A 12,508-nucleotide genomic window follows, 5' to 3' on the forward strand; every position below is an offset into this window, starting at 1 on the left:
ATGAAACAATGATAAAAACAGATGATGCGCACAACTGACGGAGAGTTTATTATTTCCACATAGCTGGCCATAAAATCAAAAATGAGAATATAAAGCGCGCGGGACAATGCAAAATGAAAACATCCAAATGTGTCAAAAAATGTGTTGTTGTTTTTTTTAATCTTTGTACAAGAACATCATAAACTCCCGTGGATACAAAAAATGCACTGCTACAATAAGACTGGATGCCAGTCTCGTGGCATTCGTTCGCAATCCCTCACCTTATGCTCGGATGCGCACCCCGCTCCCTCTATAAAGCACGTAAAAGGAAACGTCTAATCCCAGAGTTTGATTTGTCCGTCCCAACCGCAGGTGATAACCTTGGAGGTTTCGTGGGGATGCCACAGGGCGCTGATGCACACCTTGTCGTGCGCTTTGATCCTGTGGTACAGCTTGGTCGTCTTCCAGTCCCAAATATTCAGCTTTCCGTCGGCGTCGCCTGACACCACGTAGCTGGTGAAACGATAGCAAAGATTCGGGGATCTAATCGTGCTCCTGCGGTAAGGCAGTCGTTCCGAGAATACCCAATGACGATAAGGCTACGCGCAGACGTGTGGGGGGTTAGTACGAACCCGGAGTTTTTGTTTTTTTGGGATATGAAGTCTTTGCCCTTGTTAGCGCTTTTGGTGGATTATTAATACCCTTCATCAACTGAAAGGGTTTAAGATGATTACGCTTCTTGATTTACACATTTGGCTTTTTCTCAATTCAAATTCTTCGTTTCAAAGTCAAAGGGCTTACTTACCTCATGTCGGGGGAAAAGTCCACCTGGCAGGCGTAGCCGGCAACCATGTGGCCTTTAAAGATCTTCTTCTTGTTCAGTCGGAAGCGGTTTTGGGCACCAAAGATCAGAATCTGATTGTCCATGGACTGGCATGCAAGCCATTTACCTTGGTTTTGGGAAAAAAATAAAAAAGTAAAGATTATTAACATAAAAACTACACTGCAACAAAGAGTTGGTTGCACTCTAATTCGAAACCTTCACTGACAACTCCAGTCTGCATTCGCTTGAATTTTGTTGCGAAATTTCCAGGCTTGTCTTGGATAATCTTGTTTGCTTGACCAGGCCATAAGTGCGATACAAATAAGACTTTTATAATATTAAATTATTCATAAGAAATGTAGTGGTCACCGGGATCCTTTTACGGTGGGTGGGCAGCGCAAAGGCGCACAGAGGATGTATGAAGGCCATTTTGGTCAAAGTGGAAACCCGAGCGGACACCTACTGAGATCACATGCATAATTCAAAAGGACGGCGCGGAATGAAAAACATGCTGGGACAAATATAAACGCAGCTCGAGGTGGATCAGGAAGAGACAGATTTCTGGTATTCTATTGAGCCCGACTTTCATAATATTCAGGAAATATTAGCTTTTCATAGCGAAAATTCACAAGTAAGTGCCTCATCTCATTTCAACATAGTTCCTTGGCGCCAAAATGGCACGCAAAAACGGCAAGTAGGTGACTTTTGTTCAGCCACTAACAGAGGATAGGTTCCAAAAAACAAAAACAAGAGTTTTTCCCAGCAGAAAGAAGACATACTACTTCGGGATTCGTTTTGATACACACAGCTGATTCACTTCCATCCAGTTGGCTTTAACCCACAGGTGTCAAAATCAAGGCCTGGGGGCCAGATCCGGCCCGCCACATCACTTTATGTGGCCCGCGAAAGCGAATCATGATCACTGCTAAAACCTGTACCGAAATGTTAAATTGTCATGTGTAATAAATAACGTTGACATTTTGTTAGCCTCGTTCCACTTTTCTCAACAATAATTGAGCGACAACAAACAAATGGTTGACTTGAGTGATTTCAAAACAAATAGTCCATCCATTTGTTGTGTACAAGTAATAATACTCTGAGAAATATTTATTCGGTTTCACTTTCGCAACGGGCCTTTGAGGGAAGTGGTCTGCGACAAAAAAATGAGTTTGACACCCCTGCTTTAACCCAATCCTGGTAGGTAACGTCGTGGCCCCGCTCACAAATCCAACCCACTAATAATACAAGATCCACTTCTGCGTCCCTTGGAATTATTCTCCACTATGAATCCGCTCAATCACGACAACCCCCCGGGGTCTGGGAGCTGCCGGCTCGGCTCGTTTGACTCACCGTTGGGAGAGAGCGTCACGGCCGGCATGGAATGCATGCTGGGCTCGGCGATGTACTTGAAGTCCACGGGGATGTCCCTGGAAATAAAACCCAAATGTTCAGTACACTTGGCTGGAATCCAAGATCTGAAAAAAAAAAGAAGAATCTAGGCAGGCCCGAGACGGGCAGACTGGAAAAAAAAAATGTGCCGTGACGGAGAGATAAGCATCTTGAAAGTAAAATAAACAAAGAGCTTCGGACTGTGTGGGCAGTGCTTTTGAAGCTTCAGACTTGAGGTCTCTTTATTCTTTACGCTGTCACCAAATTCCCTGTTTTGCATCTTACCGATCGTTTGCGAAGCGGATGCTGATGTGAGCAGCATTTTATGCTAAGTGTGCACATTGAGGTTGTGTGCGTGTGCCCTTGAGATGAGAAACATCTGGAAGAGCCTCCCGCTGGCACGGACGAAGTGTGCAGATGCAAAAAGCCCGAATATTAACACAGTCCATGCCGTTTCCCATTGGAAATCATGCTAAGTGCACTAAATCAACTATCACGATCAAAAGTGATTTCTGTGTCATATTTCCATTTGCTGTTCTTTGGGTCTCATGATGCTTTTACTTTGTCACTTAGTGACTTGGCCATCTTTAGAGTGGGAATTTTAATTCTCTGAGTTTTTTTTTTCTTTGCTATGAGGTGCCAGACTGAACTTCATGTGACTGCTATGAGTTTCACTGAGGGGTGTCGTCACTTTTGTTGCCGATGGTTAATGGCTGTATGTTCAATTATTTTAAAGCCAGAGTAAACATACATGATTATACAAGCTGTATCATGTCAGTGTATAGCCAGCCTTTCGAACGAGTAACATGAGACACTTCTGGCGAGCCGCGCTTGATGCTGTCATGGAGCCCATTTCACAAGACGGGTAAGAGAGCAGGAGGAGGAAAATAATAGCTGAGAGCCAGGTGGCATCTGTGGGAAAAGAGGACAGTAAAGCCAGGCGAGCCGGAGCACTAGTCTGCTTTGCTCCCAGGATGTCCTAATAAAGCCACAGCACAGTCTGTGCTGTGATGCTGTGTGGGAAAATATATCCCGGATTTCCTTCACTACAGGGCGCACCTAAAAGCATTCCGTTTTTTCAAAAGCCGACAGTGCGCCTCATATATTTATCAATATTTTGATTTCTTGGACGTCGTATTTTAAATGTTCCATAAAGCGCTTTAATACAGCTGCAGCGGTTGTGAAAGCTCTATTGAAATCAAGCTGTATTGCATTGTATTTCCTTTAGCGTAGCGCCATCTAGTGGATGCATCACGCAACCACAGCCACTATTGTGGCTTCTATTCTATGCGCCTTATAATGCGGTGCGCCCGAGATATGAAAATGGTTTTAAAATAGGTCATTCGGTGAAGGTGTGCCTTATAACCCATAGCACCTTGTAGTACGGAAAATACGATATTATAATTTTGTACAGTGAAACTCCTCTAGAACGAAACCTGCATGGGCGAAAATACCCCCTTATGTGAAAAAATCTTCATGCATTAACACAATACCCATTCTCCTGCCCCCCATACGACGAAAAACCCCCTGTTGCGTTATACGAAATCATGTTGTCTGCTCCAGCCTCGCGAAGACATTCACTACAACGAAGTCTTATCCAACAGCGACCTCTACTGCTTCGTTCGAAAAAAGCCACCAGCAACCACCACACTGGTTTACATAGTGAACGATGTTTATTTCGGTCACAGCTGCGAGTTTCCTGGGCTCAACATACTCATAGCTGCTCTGCTATTGGCTTACCGAGCATCATCCTGGCCTCCGATTGGCCAAGAGGCCACATAGACCTCACTGTCTATGTGTGTAGATACTGAAGCTAGATCCGTAGCATCCGATTAGCTGCTCAGAGTAAATTGCTTATGGCTCGACGGACATTTACTTTACTTTTTATCATGCTAAAAACACCCACGGGACGCTTCGTAGTCCTCGATGGCTGGCTTAAAAGTTCATTGCATGCCAGGAAGTATTTGTTATTGTTAGATTCAGACGAGGATGGACGTTGCATTGCTAAAATGGCTACAAAACGGACCTTTTGATGTCAAGCAGCTAAGACAAGAAGAGCTCTGATGCTGGAAGAGAGGGTAAAAGTGATCAAAATGAAAGACGGAGCAAGCAAAATAAAATACATTTTCCAAGAAATTGATGTAAGTGAAAGTGAATGCTGATCGTAAATTTCGCAATTTCTTTCCCTTTTTTTCTTTCTACACTGACAATATGAAGTGTCAAATAAGTGTGTGCTCATACTTATGTACTATTGGAATAAAAATAGAGTACACAAACGTTTGTGTGTGCGTGTACACATACGTTTGTGTGTGTGGGTGTGTGTGTGCTTACATCTGAGATCAAATTTGCTACAGTGAAAAACCCCCTGTTGTGAAAAATTTCTTGCTGCAAACATGATTTCGTTGTAGAGGAGTTTCACTGTACCAGTTAATCCCTTTTGCTCTGGCATGCATGTAAATCTTTGAAATGATAAGTGCTAGGAAGGTTAAAAAGAAACAAAACATTCGAAACACATAAAGCTCATTCCAGTAAAACAACTGAAGAAGACAGGTGGGGAAATTTAACAACACAGAAAAGTGCAGTGCAACGCCGCCAGTTCAAGCAAAAGGTTCTGATTTAGTTGCATTTACTCACCACTCCCAAACTCGAAGACTCTTGTCATCCGACGTGCTGACAAAGCGCCGATTCTCATCCACGAACGTGATGGTGTTGACGGCGCCGAGGTGACGGTCGTACTCCTGGACCACCTCGCCGGTCCTGATGTCCCACTGTCGAGGAATCCACAATGATGGGACACATGAAATGAATGAGCTCCATTGACGGCTTCATTCAGAATACATAATCATCATTTTCTGCTTTTTTAAAAACGAACGAGGCTATAGTAGATGAGCATTCAGTACACAATGCAGATGGACAATGACACCAAGCAGACTGTGAAAACAACCAAAGAAGTGGAAGGTTATGCAATGGACGAGTCAATCACCTGACCTCAATCCAATTGAGCATGCATTTCTCTTGCCTGAGGCAAAACTTAAGTGCGGCTAACGTGGCTAGATTGGATTTTTTTGTCTCAAATCTGCTCACTCAGTAAAATGAGAGCACATCCGTGTGCAATAGGGTGAAATTATTCATTCCAAAAATTAAAAAATACAGCTCAACAACTCAAATGAAGCGCCATTCTCTCATAACATGTTGCAACTGCAAATCTTCTTCCGAACAGTTATGACCTATGTACTTTTGGATTTACGCCTTTTTCTCCCAGTCGGTTGTGTGCGACACTACGCTGAAAGCGATGTCACTCGCGCTCACTCGCTGTCATGCGAGGCACACATGATTAAACACAGAACCGCACTGCAGGACGAGGACAGGAGTGTGTTTCACGCTGCTCTGGGCACAAGGTCACAAGGAGAAGCGTCGCAAGGCGCTCGGTAGATGTGAGTCGATGAGAAGGAGGCAGGGGAGGTAGGCAGCACTTTACCTGGACGATCTTCTTATCTGACATGCCGGCCACTAAAAGATTCTGTTTTTCTTCGTCGGGATTGAACTTGACGCAATACGGCACTTTCCGGTTGGTGAATCGGGAGATGCACTTGCCTGTGGAGGAGAAAGGAGGGTGTGAGGAAGCCACGGTTCTATTAGACTTAACAGCCGCAATTGGGATGATGTGCTATGATGGTGGCCAACGAGGGCGGTTAACTGTTCTGCCCTCTGCTGGAGAGGAAATTCAGATTAAAAAAAAAAAAAAACAGCATAACCTCAAATGTCATGTAAAAAGTCAACAATGAAACGGTTTGCTTAATTCATTGCAACTCCTTCTGGTGTGCACAACTTGGCCACCAGGAGCAGTATATACACTACAGTCGTGAAGACAAAAAAGTTCAAACTAAAATAAGTGAAAATTCAACATTTCGGATATTATGAAATTTGGGGGGAAAAAAATTTTAGTGAGAAAACAATAGGGAGCTATGTAATTGTTGTAGTTTTCATTTAACATTTTAAGACATGCTGAAGACGCGCGGAGGTCCCTTGACTTTTAGTTAGAATTTTAAAACTAAGATGTCTACTAAGATAAAAAAATATAAATAAATAAAAACATCTGGGAAATCTGAACAGCCATTTCAACAAAGTGTTGAAGTTTGTATTCTTTTTTTTTTTACACTATTTCCCCTTTTGGTTAAGGTGAATATCGGCTCCAAATATCAGTTGTCAGCCTCTCCTTGACTTCTGATAACCTGGATCAGAATCAGGCCTGAAAAAAAAAAAAATCTCCCCATTGGAATTTTTTTTTAATGAATAGATTTGCCATTAAAAAAACATTTAAGTGCAAAAATGTTGCAACTTTTGGGGCCCTTCGACCACAAAGGTTCACTGTACTGTACGTAAAGTCGGAGAGTTCTACTCGCATACCGGTCTCAGAGTCCCAGAGTTTGATGTAGCGATCGTAGGCGGCGCTGAGGAACTGCTTGCCGGTGTTGTTGAAGCAAATGTCTCGAACCGCTTTGCTGTGGCCTAGAAAAAAAAAAAAATCCAAATGAATACAAAAACCAAAGGGGGCGGGGGGGAGTCACTTTGAGGACACCAGCCCTCCCCTCTCATCTCATTACCGCGTCTCCCCAACTGCCTGCCTTTGATATCACATTTCTAGGAGGCATGTAAAATCTGGGCTAATGAGGGAGGTTTGAGACTAAAACTCAAGCGGGAACTGCGGGATGTAAAAAGCGTGATTTCATCTTTAAATGAGCTTTTTCCTCGCTCAAAGACAACACCGCTGCTACAGAACGCCACGATGATGTCCGTTGCTGCTTATATGCACACTGAGAAACAAACTACAGAGAGCGGGCCTGAAAAATAATTAAATATGCACGTTGTTTCTTCCGATGGCAAAATATTTTTACTAATTTCCAACGCTGAACTGCACCAAGAGCAACAGTGACTTGAGCCTCGCCCTTTTTTTTTTTTTTTTTTTTTTTTACATGGAATTAACCAATTCACTCCATAAATGGTGTGATCTACACAAGCAAATAGTGGGAACACGCAGTACATTCAGCGACGCTATGCGAAGAATGTTAGTTACACCTCATAGTGCAAACATACATATAATAAAAATCATTCCTCTTTGTGTCCTGTAGAGGCCACAAGTCTCGCCATCCAGCGGCTACTGAATAATGTATGTTGTTCTGTGCGGAGAGCTGACAAACAGAAGTGTGCAGAAAAACAGACACCACTCTGACATCTCTCAAGAAGGCCGTTCGAAGTGACCCGTAACGGTTGTCTACTTGCCAATAAAAGTCCGTATACACCTCCTCTCATTGTACACCTCCCACAACTGTGGAGAGACAGGGGGGGAAAAATGAACAAACAGTGATTTGTCTTCGTACTCCTGTCCTTGCATTGAGTGCTGCTTATTACCTTAATCTTACAATCCATGGAGCTGGAAAGCAGGAGATGACCTGAAAGGGGAAACAATCGGATGGCGCTGACCCCCTGCAAAACATGACGAAAAAACTTACACGCGTTGATGGAACAACCGGTGAAGTCCCAAATGAGTCAGGCGTGCATTTGATGCGTTCTACAATGTTCGCGGGCCACCGTTTAGGCTAACGAAGCTTCGTTTGCATGTCGTACCGATCGGTTCCTCGACTAACCTTCGTGTGCCCAGACCAAACGTGAATTTGCTTTTTGGGCAGGTAGCACTTGTCTGGTGCCTCGGTAGAACGCAGGTTGACTCCCACGTCCTGAGGGATGTGCAGGTAGGACCTGCCCTGGTAGTCGAACATGTCTTTGACTGATGGAAAGAAAAACAAAAACAAATAAAAGAAATGATAATGTGAGATCAGCAAATTATATATTTTTTATCAAATATAATTGCAATTCAACCATAAAGTGTTTATCACAATATCCCAAAAAATAAAACGCACCATGAAGAATGGTCTTCTCTTCTGCTGGAGCTTCTTCTTCTTTCCTCCCGCGTTTTTGCCTTTTGGCGGTGATCTCATCCAGCTCTTTCTTCTCCTCCTGTAACGTGACAATGATCAGATCTGAATTGTAATCACAATCTCGTTCTTCATTTTAAAAAAAAAGAAAAAAAAGAAACAAATGCATTACCTCAGTGGGTTTGGCCACAGATTTCTCATCGACGTATTTCGCCCACGGTCCCAAGTAGTTGTCGATATCTCCCGCGTCACCGCCTTTGACCTTCTTCCTTTTGTCTGGCTTCTTGTAAGCGCTCTCAAACACGGTCAACCCTAGAAAAATACACAAACAACGCGTAACTTTAAAACTGCAGAAGCTGGGAAACTTGCAAGTCAAGGTACCACCGGCCTACCTTGATTTTTCTCAGCCTCGTCCACCGCGCCGATGTAACTAGTGCCGGTTACTTGGTTTGTGTCCACAGATGGGTCTAATGCATAGCCTTTTGAGAGGTGGGATGAATGTTAAAAAACAACAAACGGTGCCAAACTGTTCCCAAAATAGTGACTGAGAGCCAACCAAGCGACGAAAAGGTCCTCCTTTGCTGTTCGAACATGAAGTCGTTGACGTGAGCGGGTTCGACGTAGCCGGATAACATGTTCCTCGGGGCGGCCATCTGTTGGGTTTTGAACGGATTTTCCGGTCCAAACTAGGAGGGGAGAACACATGAATGGTGAATTTGGGGAAAGTTCGATCCTTCTGGGTCATTTATCAGACGGGACGAAAGGTTTTATGGTGTCCTGATAAATGATGACATGGTATACATATCCAGTAGAGTGCACCATAGAACATCAATTCAACCATCAGCTGCCTGTATAACTACTTACCTCTGGCGCAAACATGGTTTCATATCTCGGGTTGTAGGCGACTTCTTTCACGGAAGGGTCAAGATGTACGCCAGTCTCAACAGACTCCTATCACACAGAGGCACAGAATCAGTCAAATAAAGTTGACAATGTGTCCTGCAATTTTAAAATATTTTTTTCAAGCAGCTTCTGATATTGGCTGCAAACAGAGAGGAAGGAATTTCCAAACGTAAAGTCAGTGTTGCCAACTTGGGGAATGGGTTGCTTTATTTGGTGACTTTCTTGAACAGTATCGCAACTATTTTTCAAAACCGTGACGAGTGATTTTAAGGAACACAACATGAGAGGAAACATTTTCACATTGTTTTGCGTAAGACAAGAAAGGTGTCCGTCCACTGGAAGGTGATCACAAAGTCAATGGCGCGGAACATTGCCAAAGAAGGTCGCCATTCAAATGTTGCAAAAGTAGTGACTTTGCCATGTGTTGAAAACTTTCGACCTGAAATAACAGCAAATATTTCACAAGGGACACATTTGAAATGATCATTTAAATACTACGTTTAGATGTTGTTGTTTTTTTAAGAAAATGCCTATTTTTCCAAAAGGAAAATATGTTTAGGTAATTTTTTTCTTCAGTTTTTTTGTTTATTCATTGCACAAATTAATAAGTAGTTTCTGTGCACAAATTAGTAATTCGTGCGTACAAATGAGTAGTTAGTGCGAACAAATTAGTTTTTTTTTCAAATGTCATATCTGTGGCTCGATGATATAAGAAAGTCTTCAATGGAAATAAAAGGTAGAGCGTGTTGACACAAATCACTGAAATTACTGCAGCAAATAGTCCGCTATATTTTTGAGCACAATTAGCTAACGCTAAGTAGCTTCGATAGCTTACCTTGACAGCAACTTCGGGAGCGGAATTAAGAACCGCTAAGGCCATTATCGGACCAGTCTGGAGAGGTTTAAGGTGTGCTGTTGCGTCCGGGTCGTTCGTGTCCAACCTTTTGGGACTGGTAGCGGATTTTGACTCATTTTCCGAATCGGAATCGCTGCCGTACGAAACGAGGGATGATACGGCGGCAGACATCTTGGATGTTGTGCTTTCATAGGAAGCGCGGGAATCGTCACTTCCGTTTCTTGTTCCGCTTTAGTAATATTCTATCTTTTTTTGTCGTTGTTATTACTATGTAAGACTTCGTATAAAACATTTAGATTTGTAATTAATTTATTTGAGAAAAGTAAAATTTTACAATTTTAACTAATACTTACATACAAAACGATATAGGGCAATCAATACTTTTTTGTACTATGACAAAAAAAACAACAAAATCAAAACTTACGGTGACAATCTTCTTTTTTTGGATAAAATATTTATTGTTTTAAAGTGGCTTCTGTATATTACATTATATAATATTTTAATTCATTCATACAAAATAATATATGATACATATGTATGTATGAATACATTTTGTCTGTTGTTTGCAGCGATTAATTAAAGCAGTCATTTATATTAACATAACCCCCACCATTTTGTAACATTTATTTCTCGACTTTTAAAAGAAGAATGACGAGTATATATATTTGCGCAGGTTTATACAACTCCCACACGGTTGCATAGGACGCTTTGGCGCCCTAACAATAGCGTGGTCCGTACCATTGTCATCACTTTTTACGGGGACATTCCCTGGGAAATAAATCCCATTTGTACCCTGTTATCGAGCGTCGAATATAGTCAAGCGCATTTACAACATTGGAATTTCACATGTAGATATTAGACATCTTGACGATAGGTTAACAGACTCTCCTTGGTGCCTATTTTACTCATCTTTACGCCAGAGGATTTCACTTTGGAAGAAAAGTGGCCGGCTCCTCCTCCTCCGCCTCTTCTTACACTGAGGAGCACATTTGATACGAGGGACAGTCATGGACACAAACCGGGGATTTAAATGCTTGCACACGGCGGCATGCTCGACCTACAAATGAGGATGGATCGGGATTCATAAAAAAGGGGAAAAAGGAAGAAGAGGGATTTAATCGAACTAAACAGGTATTTATTCAAAATGCGTGCATGCCTGGTGTTTCTTTACACTCGCGTGTCACATTTAAAGATGTTTCTTCGGCTTCCAGCCTGAAGGAGACGTCGTAACTTTAGTCCTGACTTTACCCCATAGGTGCATTCAACCGGTTTCAAAGTGATGGGGGGAAAAAAAAAACAAACAAACACACAATAACGATTGCAAGTTAAATTTCGTGCTGATGTCAACTCATTTCACTGCAGCCTGCCCCACATCTGGGCAGCAGCCTCTTGACATGTTGGCCCTGCGCAACATCACATTAGTGGCAGAGCAAATATTTACCGTGAAGAGCACGAAGCTGACATAATATAACATGTGCCTGTCAGGATTTAGGGGCTCCCTGCTTAAGCAAACGCCCGCGCTTCAAAGCGACGTGATTTAATTTGCCCACTGGAGAGGATGGATGGGGTCTATCAGCCAGCCAGCCTGCAGTTGCCGTATAATGGGGGATGGGGAGGCTCCTTGTCGCACTGTGGAAAAAGAAAAGAAGAGAAGAAGAAAAAAAAAGATCATGCTTGGTGAAATCTGAAACCTTCTTTGTACTAAGGGGCGCTTGCTGGGCACTGTAAACAGAGTCATTTTAATGTGCAAACGTGCTTAAAAGATGAGGATGGGATTACATTCATTGGGGGTAAAAAGTACACAAAGTAGGGCCATGCCTTCAGGGTGCAGGTACAGTTCAATCGACCGTGAAAAAGTAAAAAAAATAAAATAAAATAAAAGGCAGCTCAAAGTAACAGTTAGTTTCACGCAGAGCAACGTACAAGTCATGGTTACCATTTCCGCCTCATTGTTCTGCGGATCTGAGTTCGAATCTCAGCTCCGGCCTTCCTGAGGGAAGTGCGAATGATGTCCACATGGTTGTGTGGGTTCCTTGCGCACTCTTAAAACCGTTGGATCAAAATGAACCCAAAATGGATGGACCAGCTAACCCAATGCTGGGTTATTTAAACCCCACCTATTAGGTTGAGGATTTGACCCAGCATATTGGATCAAGATTTTAAAACTACCGAGTTATCAGTCTATCTGTTATCATGTTCAATTTATGACCGACATTTTCTAGGCAGAAAACATTCTTCCATGAGATTCACGAATTGACCTGAATTGAGCCCAACGTTCTTGTGCTAGTTTCAGAAAAGAGAAGGTAAAAAAACTTTCACGCAGAGCTCCTGCAAAATGGCAATAACGGAAAGAGATGAGAAGAAGAAATGATAGAGGCAGCCTGCTCCAATGATTTTCTTGGTGATTTATACTTTGCACCTTTTTTTGACATTCGTTGGGCTGTTGCGTTTTCAGCCGTGACATTCATAGGCGCAGAGTATCGCCGCTAGTCGTGTGCGGCCTGTTTACAACAGCGTCGTTACTGTCTCCCTTTGACACTTTCCACGCTTTTTGAATTACGCTGGACCGTTAGCACAATTGCAACGTTCGGCCGTGGTATTTTTATTGAGTCAACAATATCGGCG

At 42.7% G+C, this 12,508-nt stretch overlaps 2 protein-coding genes across 2 annotated transcripts in view; one reads left to right on the top strand and one right to left on the bottom strand.

Annotated features, from left to right (window-relative positions):
• Nucleotides 1-25: 25 nt before the first annotated feature.
• On the bottom strand, nucleotides 26-10,080 carry cdc40 (cell division cycle 40 homolog (S. cerevisiae)). The gene is made up of 15 exons (XM_019873788.1): nucleotides 9,863-10,080; nucleotides 8,989-9,075; nucleotides 8,681-8,810; nucleotides 8,517-8,603; nucleotides 8,297-8,436; nucleotides 8,110-8,206; nucleotides 7,837-7,976; nucleotides 7,601-7,675; nucleotides 7,472-7,517; nucleotides 6,599-6,700; nucleotides 5,670-5,785; nucleotides 4,826-4,959; nucleotides 2,153-2,229; nucleotides 785-929; nucleotides 26-492 (listed from the first exon to the last, which is right to left on the bottom strand). The coding sequence occupies exons 1-15, from the start codon at nucleotides 10,052-10,054 to the stop codon at nucleotides 315-317; spliced, it is 1,746 nt and encodes a 581-aa protein (XP_019729347.1). The 5' UTR covers nucleotides 10,055-10,080; the 3' UTR covers nucleotides 26-314.
• A 350-nt stretch (nucleotides 10,081-10,430) lies between these two features.
• Nucleotides 10,431-12,508, top strand: part of wasf1 (WASP family member 1) — a 32,109-nt gene continuing 30,031 nt past the window's right edge. The window contains 1 exon segment of the mRNA XM_019873804.1: nucleotides 10,431-11,014. The gene's annotated coding sequence lies outside the window, so the exon portion shown is untranslated.

This window comes from Hippocampus comes, unplaced genomic scaffold (genome assembly GCF_001891065.2).
Source record: "Hippocampus comes isolate QL1 unplaced genomic scaffold, H_comes_QL1_v1.1 scaffold126, whole genome shotgun sequence".
NCBI lineage: Eukaryota > Metazoa > Chordata > Actinopteri > Syngnathiformes > Syngnathidae > Hippocampus > Hippocampus comes.

Coding starts and splice junctions, on each gene's coding strand:
- cdc40 (XM_019873788.1), bottom strand. CDS start 10,054: ATGTCTGCCGCCGTATCATCCCTCGTTTCGTACGGCAGCGATTCCGAT. Junction 8,811..8,988: donor AAACCATGTTTGCGCCAGAG/GTAAGTAGTTAT, acceptor CTCCCCTCCTAG/TTTGGACCGGAAAATCCGTT. Junction 2,230..4,825: donor AGTCTTCGAGTTTGGGAGTG/GTGAGTAAATGC, acceptor TTTTATTTCCAG/GGACATCCCCGTGGACTTCA.